The sequence below is a fragment of the Scomber scombrus genome, chromosome 24 (genome assembly GCF_963691925.1).
Source record: "Scomber scombrus chromosome 24, fScoSco1.1, whole genome shotgun sequence".
In the NCBI taxonomy this organism is placed as follows: domain Eukaryota; kingdom Metazoa; phylum Chordata; class Actinopteri; order Scombriformes; family Scombridae; genus Scomber; species Scomber scombrus.
Genome location: NC_084993.1, coordinates 13024853 through 13038034, shown reverse-complemented (window position 1 = coordinate 13038034; position 13182 = coordinate 13024853). Strand labels below are relative to the sequence as shown.

The 13182-nt window shown below is 40.4% G+C and overlaps 1 protein-coding gene across 1 annotated transcript in view; it reads left to right on the top strand.

Annotated features, from left to right (window-relative positions):
* LOC133976618 (ATP-binding cassette sub-family C member 4-like) overlaps nucleotides 1–13182 on the top strand; it is a 31009-nt gene that overhangs the window by 8536 nt on the left and 9291 nt on the right. The window contains exons 8-16 of the mRNA XM_062414869.1: nucleotides 2973–3222; nucleotides 4025–4132; nucleotides 4391–4480; nucleotides 4630–4821; nucleotides 9725–9819; nucleotides 10115–10201; nucleotides 11387–11483; nucleotides 12316–12510; nucleotides 12896–13033. Coding sequence (XP_062270853.1) covers nucleotides 2973–3222; nucleotides 4025–4132; nucleotides 4391–4480; nucleotides 4630–4821; nucleotides 9725–9819; nucleotides 10115–10201; nucleotides 11387–11483; nucleotides 12316–12510; nucleotides 12896–13033 — 1252 coding nt within the window. The remainder of the gene's footprint in view (nucleotides 1–2972; nucleotides 3223–4024; nucleotides 4133–4390; nucleotides 4481–4629; nucleotides 4822–9724; nucleotides 9820–10114; nucleotides 10202–11386; nucleotides 11484–12315; nucleotides 12511–12895; nucleotides 13034–13182) is intronic.

Sequence of the window (13182 nt, the reverse complement as noted above, 5' to 3'; positions counted from 1 at the left end):
GGTATTTTTAAATAAGTCAGTTTGCATTTAAAGAAATATGGGGCTCTGTTAAGTGTTTTCTGCTTGTGACCTGTGTTCTCATGGTCCTACGTCACTGCAAGCTAGTAAGTAAGTAAGTAAGTCAGTAAGGACACAGGAAGAAATAAAATGTGTAGATTGGATTAAGGGATCTTCAGATGTCTAATATTTTCATTACTTATTGTGTTTGTAGATAAGAACAAAAATGTTTTGGTAGATGTCCAGCCAGTAATAGGGGCATTATGGCTGTAAATGGAGGCTTTCAACTACCACCTGCACCCGTGTTCCTACCCTGCCAGATCACTACGTTCTAGTTCTGCCAGATTATTTTAAATGATCCGTTTTTCACTTGCATGAAACTCAAAATCATGAATTCTAAACTCAACAAGGGTTATGCCTCTGGTGAGGCCATCTGGTCTTATATATCATTAAGTGTAAATTGCTCCTATGTTTTTGTGTTTGAAGGTTTTGTTCTGGATGATGGGTTTTAAAACCGTTGGGCAGAGTTTCATCACAAAAAATAGGTTCAAACAGGGAACAGTGGCTGTGCTCTATTTGGCCATGCTGATAAGATGCTTGTTATGCAGCAACAAGGACGGAGAACCCTGCTGAAATCAATTATAGGCAGCAGGTATTTATCTCTATCAGCTGTGATAATCAGACCGCAGCAGGTGTTGGAGTTGCTGTAGTTAACATTGATGTGACATTTCTTTTAAGCTTTTAAGTGTAGGCACAGGCACATTTTACTGTTAATCTACAACAGACTGGTTTCATTCTTTTACCCGAAGAAAATAGAAAATAACATAAAAGAGAAAATGAAGATGATGAGTTCATGTTTTATTGTTCATTATATGATTTGGAGGGTTACAGTTTTTAGTCAAATGTTTCTGATGCATTCTTCTGGATGGATGATTGTAAAAATGGGAGTTGTTTTAAGAAGCGGACCTTTTTAGTGTCAGATTGAATTTGTCGAGCCCAGGACAGAAGAGAAGATTGTTTTTAATGTAAGAAGCTCTGTTCCTCTCTGACTCGTATTTCACCACTACAGCAATATTTTGTTTGTGTCTTAAGTCCGTGTTGGCTGGACCTGTGCACAACAAATAAAATAACTAGCTAACAAAATGAGCTTTGTGAACTGATCTAGTTTTGGGCTGACCCTTTCTAGCTCTGTGGCTGGAGGGCCTTGATAAATCCCTCCACATTTGTGCGTGGAGGCAGTTATTAAATTCGTCCTGCCAAACTCCTCATACCTCTCATTTCTCTCCAGTGTCATTCCTAACTGATGTGATCTGGATCAGGAGTCTAATTTAAGGATTAAAGCAAATTCTAAGTAGATTCATGTGCTTCTTATAAAGGCATTTTTAGATTTGCTGGCAAGATGACAGATTGAACGTTTCGTTACAGTGGTGCTTGAAGGTTTGTGTTCCTTTTAGAATTCGCCCTTTAGAATATGACCTAAAGCATAATCAGATCTTCATGCAAGTCTTAAAACTAGATTAGGAGACATCATTTAAACAAATGAGACAGAAATTTTACAGTTATTTATCTAGGAGAAAGATCCAAAGTTATGTATTCATGAGGCAAAAGTATGTGAACAAAAGTATGTTCATTCATTTGAAGGGGAAATTAGAGTCTGGTGTTTCAATCAATGGGATGACGGTTAGGTGTGAGTCTGGGAGGCCCTGCCTTATTAAAAGAAGAGTAATCTGGGTCTTCACTATCAAATAAGGGAACTCTGGGTCTTCATTATTGAATAAGGGAATTCTATTTTTTTTCAGAAGAAGTTGTTGATGCTCACCAGGCTAGAAAGGGTTACAAAGCCATTTCTAAAGAGTTTGAGCTCGACTGTCAGTCAGATGGTGTACAAATGAAGGACGTTCAACACCATTGTTACCCTCCCTGGGACTGGTCAAACAACAAAGATGCCAACAGCAAGGTTGTGCTATTGTCAAGTCACAAAGGACAATAGAGTAACTTCTAGGAAACTAAAGGCTTTTCTTGCAGTGGTTACAGTCAATGTTCATGAGCATCAATGGGTGTACAAGCCAAAGTTGTAAAGAGAAAACCACTACTTTCCAAAAAGAACATCGTTGCTGTCTACAGTTTACTCAAGACTACGTGGATAAGCTGGAACGCAACAGGAAAAAAGTCCAGTGGAAAGATGAGACCAACATTCAACTTTTTACCTTAATGATAAGGATCTTGTTTGGCAATGAGTAAACACCGTACTCCAAGATAAGAACCTTATCCCATCTGTGAAACATGGCGGTGGCAGTATCATGATTTGGGCCTGCTTTGCTGCCTCTGGACCAGGACTCGTGGTCATTTACGGAACGATGAATTCTGAGTTGTACCAGCAAATTCTACAGAAGGATGTCAAGGTATCTGAGTGAAGTAAAACTCAACAAACAGAACGGCCATAAACACATGAGTCGTTCTACCAAAGAATGGTTAAAGCAGTGGAAAGTTTTGGACTGGCTGAGTCAATGTGCTGGCTCAATGCTGGCCTATAGAAATGCGGTGGAAGGCACTTAAGTGGGTAGTTCTTGAAAGGAAGTCCACTAACTTCCCGCAGCTGAGACTGTTCACGTAAAATCCCGCCAAGCTGATGTGCAGTGCTGATAAACTGTTACCAGAAACATTTAGTATAGGTTAGTGCTGTAAAAGAGGGTCTCACCAGATACTGAAAGCAAGGGTCCACATACCTTAGCCTCACCCAAATACTGTTTTGTACTGTTTTTGGTTCCCTTTATCTTGTTTTAGGTCTTGTGTAATAGTCTGATCATGTTTTAGATTATATTGATGCAGAACCACAGAACATTCTAAAGGGTTCACAAACTCTTAAGCACCACTGTATTATGAAGAAACTTCAAGGCACATATTGTCCGTCCATCAATCCTGTAAGTGAAACTTTCTGTTTTAAAATCATGTCTTTTAAACTCCTGTCTCCTCAGGAAAGAGATCTCCAAGATCATGAACAGCTCCTACCTACGGGGTCTCAACATGGCCTCCTTCTTCTGCGCCAGCAAGATCATCGTCTTCATCACTTTCACCCTCTACGTCCTTCTCGGAAACACAATCTCAGCCAGCCGCGTGTTTGTGACTGTGTCGCTGTACGCTTCCGTGAGACTCACCGTCACCCTCTTCTTCCCCAACGCCATCGAGAAGCTGTTCGAGAGCCGCGTCAGCATCCGCAGGATTCAGGTACAGCGCCTGTAAAGATTTCAGCATTTATAACAATTATTATGTATTTATTTTTAATCTTAAAGGTGGACGCAAATGACCACCACCGAAAGGGCAATATCAGTAGCAGTCAAAAACAGCTTGCCTCTCTTTATTAACAATGTGGGAAGGGAGAAGCATGAGTCAGCCGGCTTTCCTCTTATTTGGACTTGGGAGATGCTTGGCACAGCTTCATTGCACACTTAGAATCATTGTCTGACTTGGAAATGTTTCCTCTATGCAGTTGACAGAAAAAGGCAACGCCTCTGCAAACATTAGTCAATGTGAAGGTTGATCCAGTGCTGATTAAACTACAGAGGCATTGTCACAATTGACGCAACAATATTTATCTCTGCAAACCTGCTTTTCATTAAACATTATTATTGTATTTCAAGGAATCTTTAATGCAGTTCCAATAAGGCTACACCCAGTTCTTATACTGATATGATAGCACAGGTTGCTAATCTCTTATCATTTAATCCCAGCATTGCAGCGTACACATGGCACCATGGTAACTCAAGCCACATCTACTGTTTTTTTTGTCTTTGTCTCATAGAGATATGATCAGCTTGAAACCTGCCAAACTCGCACCTATGAGACACTACCCAATGATAAAAGCTGACAACTGCAGCAAAAGACTTGACTAAAAACATACTTTGATTCCATGTTATGTAATATCCAAAAAGACGATAGCGTGACTGATTTTACTGTTACATTCTTGAGGAGTTTTTATGTGATCCTTTGAAACTGGGATTAACTCTTGTTTTGTTGTGTTTTTGTGAAGGAATTCTTGTTGCTGGATGAGATTAAAAAAAACAGTGCCGCACTGCCACAGGAGGAGAAGAAAGATTCCTCTGTGGAGATGGAGAACCTGACCTGCTACTGGGATAAGGTCAGACCCCCCCTGCACTTACGGGAATACATACTGGGAATATGCACCACGCTTTGAAAGTGTCAAAAAATTACTAGAACTGTGCCAAATATTACAGCCAGCAAACTAAAGCTGCATATGTTTATGTCTTAATTCCACATGTTTAATGACTTTGTAATGTAGGCTTTCTTGCACTAAGTGTGCACCAAAAAAGACTGTACTCACCTGTACAAAAAGTTGATTTCTTATCATTTATCATATTTTTTACACCCTCTACAGAATCTGGATTCCCCCTCTCTGCAGAACGTCTCGCTCACTGTGAACTCAAGTCAACTGCTGGCTGTTATCGGACCAGTGGGAGCTGGGAAGGTTAGAGATAATTTCATCATTTCACAGTCATAAGGCAGCTAGAGTAGTGAGAGAAATCTGCTCAAGTGGGATAGTTTAGGTAGTCAGTGTTTTTTTATTATATCCTCCACCCCCATCAATCAGCTCACCTTCTCACCCTGTCTCACCAGTCATCGCTGTTGAGCTCCATCCTGGGAGAGCTGCCTACCGACAAGGGGTCGCTGAAGGTCAAAGGTCAGCTGACGTACGCCGCCCAGCAGCCGTGGGTGTTCCCCGGAACCATTCGCAGCAACATCCTGTTCGGCAAAGAGATGAACCCCCAGAAGTACGAGAGAGTCATCAGAGCGTGCGCTTTAAAGAGGGTGAGAGTTTCACTGATTCAGCACATTCAAAAATGAATACAGTCTACGTGAGGTGTGAATGAGTATAGACACCGACAACATGAAGGAAACTAACATTCTACTATACACAGATGTTAAGTACTGTAGTACTGTATTTAAAAATCTAACACATAACAGAGAGCTTTTGAAAAATAAAGTGAATTGATCACATTGGGCTCTTAGATAATTCATTCGCTGTGGCTTCAGTTCACATCATTTGCCTAAAATACTTATGCTAATATGAGACAAACTGGTTTTGAACTGCCTGAGGTAAGTCTGTCTATTCTTGATTAGAAGCTGTGTTTTCGCTGTTGACTTTTCTCTTTGTAGAGCATGCCCCATGAAAAACCTTTTTTCAAGCTGAGCTGATAGTAATAAAACCAAAACACTGCAGACCACTGATTGGTCTATCTCAATCATGGGCTTTCTGTGTGAGACAAAGCTTTCCACCGCTCTTGCTCCCTCTCCTTGCTCCGGGGCTTGAAACCAGCATTCACGTATGATGAAACAACACCAGTTTGTCCTGTTGTTCTTTGTGTTTAATGCTGCATTAGTTGGATTTAATGACTGACTGAAAAGGAAAAATGCACAGGATGAAAATGAAACGAAGTACAAGCATCTGTTTCAATAGTAAATCATCAAATCACGCATTTCTGTCATTCAGAGGCCTTCTCTCTCTCTCTCTCTCTCTCTCTCTCTCTCTCTCTCTCTCACACAGAAAGCTTTCCACCGCTATCTCTCCTGCTTCTGAAACTAAAGTATCAGGAAGTCAGCTAATGATGCAAAAATGTGAAATATGTTACACACATTTCCAATGATGATAATTATGGATTAGTATTTATTTGGATTAAAAGTGGTAAGAAAACTCCTCTCAGTCAATAACTGTCTAACTCCCAATTCTTACTTGCCTCTTTTCTACAACTGGTATAAGTTGCATGATTCTCTCTATGACCAAACCGGTAGGAAAGCACAGACCTGTAAGATAAAGGTCATCAGCTGTGCACGTACCATTGTATTGCATGAATAAATACGGATGTTCATGAGCAGACTGGGCTTGTGTTGGTCTATTAGTCCAGGATTGAGTGTGTATGGTTAGTGCACGCTGCAGACTAGTAACAGGAAATGGTTTTGACACTGACACTCAATCTGATGGTTTCCTGTGTAAACGGTGTCAGCAGTTATTGTCTTCCTAGTGCTTGATAGAGAGCAGCAGGTGACCAAAAGGTGACACTCAAGGGAACTGCTCTTAGACTGTTTGTTACAATATGACTGATATTATTAATATGATTTGATTGGTTTAGAGAATAGATCCAGCATTTGTAGCACACTGATCATATACCCAATAATTAGATCTGCTCAGCTATTTTTAGATAAGTGCCTTGGATAGTAATTGAAAGTTGGCACTCTTGTTTCTGCACATATGAGTCAGTCAATATGAAATTTCTCCAACAAGCCGCTGCTTTGCCAGATGGAAATAAACAGCAGCAGCCGGGGCACCAGTAAAAAGACAAAATGGAAACCACAATAGCTGTAAAAAAAAAACGCGCTGACGAGGTGCTGCTCATTCATCCCCTAGCCAGGGACGGCAATGATCAGTTGGACAGAAATAAGCATCAGCAGCAGTATCCTTTTGCCTGTAGAGTAGCTGTGTGTTTGAATGGTAGCATGATACACAAAGGGTTCCACAGAGAGGCGGAGGCCTAACTGAAGACTGCTGTGAATAGTTCAAACTTTTCTCACGCTGTTTTGAGGCTTAAAATGTGGGCTTGTTCGCGTTTGCCGCTGCTCTTTTTGTAGGGCTCTAAATGCAACACTCCCAGCTGTTATTGTCACACTTAATGCTGAGGTGTTGTTTTGATGCTGTGTTTGGACAGTCTTGATTTGTGGCACATACCTGCAGCGCTGAAAATATGAGATGCGTGATGGCGCCGCTCTCTGATTGGTAGAAACACCTGGTTGAGGTTAAACTATGGCTACATTGAACTGGCAGCTTCGGTACGTGCCAGGTTAGACACACTGAGTCCAGTAAATGAGTCACAGTGCTCTCTCACTTGCGAGTCCTGTGACTCTACTTACTTATAATTGGCCAGTATAACCTGAATTATCCACATAAAAAACGCGATGAAATAAATTGTTCTGCTGCGACGCAGACTAAACATCTTTGTCATCATCTTTGATTGAACTTATTATGGTCACACACACACTCACGCACTATCTCTACGTCTGTTTCTTATCTCATAAACCAGGTGCATCTTTTTATATACGGTCACATAATGTTGCCGATTTCAGAACAGAAATGTGCTTATCACTCAGTGAGTTCACATGCAGTAAGTTATCTGTTCTTGTGTAATGATTTGATGTTTCAATTTATCACCACAAGTGATGAATAGATTAAAATGGATTGTGACACACTTGTCATGTTTAATCTATGAATCTGAACAGGGGGTGCACCACAGCTCCCAGTACCTCTCACTAAAAAAAGACTGATGCTGTCCTTACTATGTAAATCCCGGGAACATTGTACACATGTATATGATCTCAGGAACTTCTGCATATTGCACATTTATATATTGCAGATTTATTTACAGAGATCGTTTATTGTATACGGTATTTTCTTTTATTGATTTAATCACTTCAATACATTATCTTGTGAAAATGATGATCTTGTTCTACCATCAGAACAATGTCAGCACAATAGGCACGTCATTGTTGTACAATCAGGATAATGGTTAGTCAGTAGATTTTAACATACATGACGTTCACTAAATCAGCATTTCATGTAACATAAGTGATGTCATGGTCAGCAGATTATGACACACACACACCTAATCCTATGACATAGTTACTAATTTTATCAGAGAAGATGAATAATAAGAATTCCCGTTACAATACACACATTGAATGACCTGGCACCAGCAAATGTTTGGCAACCTTTGGCTGAGAAGTGACTCAAACGATTAATCGGAAATGATCTAACTACATGGAGGGAGCTGATAGCATCAAATTAGCCTAGGTTAGCTTAGTATTAAATTAGCCTTGTTTATATTAGCTTTAAATTAGCCTAGGTTAGTTTAGCAATTATAACAATTGGGGGCTCGTCCGGGCCCTGAAACCTATGGTTGGAGTGTGGTGTCCAGTTTCTTCTGTGTTCACCAGGTGTTGTGGTTTGTGTGCGCTTTGGTTGAAGTTGCAGGTGATAGCATGCGGTTAGCTGTTAGCTCGGTAAGGCTAAGCGGACAGTGTGTTTGCATTTAGCTTGGTAGTGTTATACCTAGCTTTGTACAATGATTTATTTTGTGCTGGAGCCTAGCAATGGCATGGTGTCCTTTTCATGGTGTGGTGGTGTTTTTCGAATCATATTGGTTTGAGTGCAGTCCACTCTGCTTGGATATTGGCGGGTTATGTTGGCTAGATAATTAGCATTGTCGCCATTGTGGTTAGTTGGTTAATTTGCAGCTGTGTGTATTCTGCAGAGTTAAACATTTCCAAACTATTTAAACTATATACGTTTTTAAACACTATTGTCTTGTTTCCCTCCTTTTAGCTTTGTCAAGTTTTACTTCATCACATCTTAGTAGTTTTCTTTTTGATACCACAGCTTAAACTTCTTGTTTTACTCACTGTATTTTATAGCAATTTTTTTTTTTTTTAATAATATTTTTTGAATCCCCTCTTTTTATTCAGCTACTCTGAATTGTTATCTTCCTTGTGGTGCCAAGGTTTGACCCTGAGAGTTGAGCTATATTTTTGAGATGTTTAAGAAAATAGCAGTACAGCGAGCTTGTCCTAAGGAGGACGGGGTAACTCTCATTCAGGGCTTCATAACGAGTAAGGCCCAGGAAGCTTAATGTGTTGCTTTAGACCTCACTCAGATTGGCAGCTATGGTGGCAGGCAGTGCTAAAAGCTTAGGAGCTAGTTCCAGAGGCGCACAGGCAATGGTTCAGGACTGACTTAGACTTTGCACATCAACAGGAGGCTGCTATTAATAGGAGGCTAAGAGTTGGTGAAGTGTGCAACTTGAAGGATTACTCTTGATTTGAATGATCAATGTGTTAGTCTTATTGTCTCTGCATGATCTGGATGAAATGACACAAATTAATGCTTGATAAAGCCACAAGCAGTTGTCATTACCTGTGATGTGCTGCAAAGAGTAGCATCCAACTAAAAGTTTCCCAAACTTCCTTGTTGACATTGCTCTTATCTTTGCTACACACTCACACTAAACTGAGATGTTAAACAGTTCAGTGCAGATTCTTTACATCATGCTCACAAGTAGAACTAGTCTCAACTCCCCTTTATTAAAAAGTGTTTATGGGGAAAGTAGCATATGCATTCCTTTTCTTTATATGCTCAGACATGTTAGAGAATGCTCTACTTTTCCACCTCACAGGTGGATAACCCCACAGTTATCTTTTCCTGAACCTGGTATCCATGTAAAAAGGAAGCAACTCTAGTTAACATTGTCTTTTCTGTTTGTAGATCAGCTCATTTTTCTATTTCTTAGGTTAAAAAGTGTGGGAGTTGTTTCTCATATTGGTGACTTTCAGCAGTGTAGCAGAATGTATATTAATAGATGCACAGTTTATATGAGAGAAGGCTGGAGAACTCATGTTGAACAAAGTGTCCATGCCCACTCTGAGATGACTGTTAGTCCTGGTGGCTCTGAGGTTTTGGATCCTGACTGTCACTCCACTACTCTCTACTGTCAAAACAAAAGTCTAGAAAACTAAACTGTAGTTGACTCTAACCTCCCTATGACAAGGGAAGGATTTACTTTTTGCATGTGTTTTAATGTATATTAGTATAACTAAAGTGTGTGTGTAGTGTGGCCATTCCTCTGTGCTCGCCGGTTTGATAACTGTACTCTGCTGTGTGTTTGTGCAGGACCTGGAGCTGCTCCCGGACGGAGATGTGACAGTAATTGGGGACAGAGGAGCCACACTCAGCGGAGGACAGAAAGCTCGTGTCAATCTGGCCAGGTCAGAGGATCGTCCAATCAGACATGATCTGGATCAAAGTGATAAAGAGAACAATATTTTTTATTTTTTGTTGCTCTTACAAAAAGTGTGATTAACTGCAAGATGGATATTATTATACCAATTAATAAGTAAAGAAAACGCTGCATTAAAAACACATTTCTATTAAATGGTGTTGTATTTATGGATTCATATATTAAATAATTTAAAATCAAATGTATAACATAGTGTACACTAGGGCGCAGCTGAAAATGGATCAAGTGTGTAGTTTTTAAGAGCAGTTTGTGTGTGTTTTCAGGGCTGTGTATCAGGATGCAGACATCTACCTCCTGGATGATCCTTTAAGTGCTGTGGATGCTGAGGTTGGGAGACACCTGTTTGAACAGTGAGTGATGCTAATACTATGTTAGTAGTGTGTCAGGAATAAACTAGTCCCCTCCTTTTGTGTGTCACACACTCAGTTAAGTTGTGGTTTCATGCCCTCAACACATTTACATGACCCAGTATACAGATTTGAGAGCAGCAGGATAAGGTCACATACACACAGAAACAGCACAGGGGATTTATTTGATCTACCTAACAGGAAAATACTGGAGGGTTCTGGTCAACACTCACAAAGCTGTAGCGGAAAGCCTTCAGCGTCAGATCACAGGAGTAGAGAGTTCTTGGGAAAGCAGGACAGGAAATGTATTTGCATTGTTACATAATGTTTTCTTTTTCCAGTGGTGATAGAAGTACTCAGATCCGTTTGAGTCAGTAAAAGTACCAACACATCCTGAATAAAACATCACACTCAAGTAAAAGAACATAAGTATTATCTGACTCGTATATTATATGACATCATTAGATTGTTAATATGGAAGCAAGTTCTGATACACAAATGTGATTAGAGTTTTTGGACTTTCTCTAATCTTTGATTTTTGCTGCAATATTGGATCATTTGAACATTTATTGAAATGAAACCATGTGAGAAGTTTATAGGGAAAAATCAGTATTTGGTGGAGCTGTTAACAACTCAGGCATCTGAAATGTGAGCTGACTACACACTGCTTTTTGTAAGAAAACTACTGGTTTCATCTTTAACAATGTGTTGTATTTTAAAGGCTTTTTATATTAACCATTGGTATCTCAGTGATTGGTATCTGCAGTGAAACATCATATCATTATAACACTGTCGTACTTTTATTTAGGTGTTTGTCAGTAGATTTTTGGCTACATTGTTTCACAACAAAATGCATCACTGGTGAGAAGAAAGATGAAGGAAAGGTTGAACAAGTGTTAGAACTGAGGCAGGAAGAGGTGCGGTGCTGCTGGTGTCAAGCAGACAATTGAACTTGGTCCTGCGCTTCCTGTTCCACTCTTCCCCTTTGGAATATAAATATAAAAATAAATCTCCCCTGGATAATACAGACATTACGTAACAGAAATAATGAAGAATAGGAAGCCTCACATACACACCGAGTACATGCGACAATGATTTTTTTCTTTCTGATTGTAACATAAGTTGCTACTGCGAATAGGATGTGTTAATGGGAAAAGCTGACACAATATGCTGTGTGTTGTATATCAGGTGTATCTGTGGCCTGCTGAAGAACAAGCCTCGTATCCTGGTCACCCACCAGCTGCAGTATCTGAATGCTGCTGACCAGATTGTTGTCCTCAAGGAGGTAAGAACCTGTAAAATAACCCTGTACACCCAAACTGCACTCTACACTAATTACACTTTTACATACGACATGCGACTAGTGAGTGTGGACAGTACACATCTCACTCTATACAGGAGCCAAAATAAGTTTTTTATTTTGAAGGAATGCCAACATCGGATGTTTTTTGAGAGCTCTTATGCTTCCTGAGCAACCTGCCAAAACCTGCTATTGTACACCATAGTGAAGGCTGGTCATTTATTCTGTACCTGAGATATTTTGACAAGTCAAAATTGGTTCATCTGCTTTCTCTGATAGTGCTTTACAAACCTTCCCATCATCTGCTGGCAGTGTGGCACCAAAATATTTGTAATCCATATTTTAAATATCAACTGATGTCCTAATCTAATGCCACTAAAAGTCCATCATTTCCACCAATGTACTCAAAATACAAACATCTTTTAAGGAGGCTGCTGTGAAATATTTTGGAAATTGTGTACGTTTTTCTTTAGCAACCCTATCAAAGGTCAAACTGTCAACTATGCACACAAAATATCTCAGAATGTAAAACGGGTTGTATGGAATATATTTATTCCCCCAAAGGAATAAAATCCCTAAATTATCCTGTCGTGTCCTCAGGACAAACTTTAGAATTATTGTTCCCGACAGCAACACAATGCACATAGCAGCCTGTACTGCTCACTTACAGGACATCAGACTGTTAGTTTGAATAGATGAGCATCAGCCGGTCTGTTTAATTAACTGTTTTAACCATAAACGTGTCAAAATGTGTGTATACATGATGTTCAGGTGTCCGCAGTGGTGTGTAACAGTGCGTGTGTCGATGCATTGTCAGGGTCACATGGTGGCAAAGGGGACGTACACAGAGCTGCAGCAGTCTGGAGTCGACTTCACCTCCTTGCTGAAAACGGAGGAGGAGGAGGAGCAGCCACCTCCAGAGGTTCACGCCCGTAGCCGAACTCTGTCCCAGAACTCTGTGCTCTCACAGGCCTCCTCTGTGCAGTCCATCAAGGATGGAGACCAGTTAGCGGTTTGTATTTGATTTCTTCTCTTGTCTTTGTCTAACCCACTTACAGCTTGTCTGTGTTCACAATCGAATGTGGAGCAGAGCTTGGAGATCAGCTGTGTTTAGTTCGTCTGTACTCTAAAGTCTGAGCTCACCTCCGTCTACACGTTACAGCTAAAAGTTGTCTGGCTTTGTTAGTAGCAAGGTTCTGTTTTGTTTTTGTTATAACTGAGTCGGCTTTATGAAACCAGCTAATGTTGGTTCAGTTTGGTGGGATCATACAATGTTTCACCATGAAATACCCCTCTGGACTGTTCAGGACAGTTGAAACAACACACTATTATTTTACTGCAAGTTACAACAATTCAATCTTCAACTCTCCACCCTGCTTCCTCGCGGCTGATCACAGGTGGAGCACGTGCAGACTGTAGCAGAGGAGAGTCGAGGACAAGGAACCATCGGCGTCGGTCTGTACGTCAAGTACCTGAGAGCCGGAGCCAACATCCTGGTGCTGGTGTTAGTGATACTCGCCAACATTCTGGCTCAGGTATGCTCAATACTAAATGTTCCGTTCATGTCACGGTCGTGTCATTTATTACATACTCAGTGAGAAAACGTGGATCATAGTGATAACACACAGTATAAATCCATAGTTGTTGCTGTTGCCTCTTGAGGTTTAAAGACACTAACCTGTTA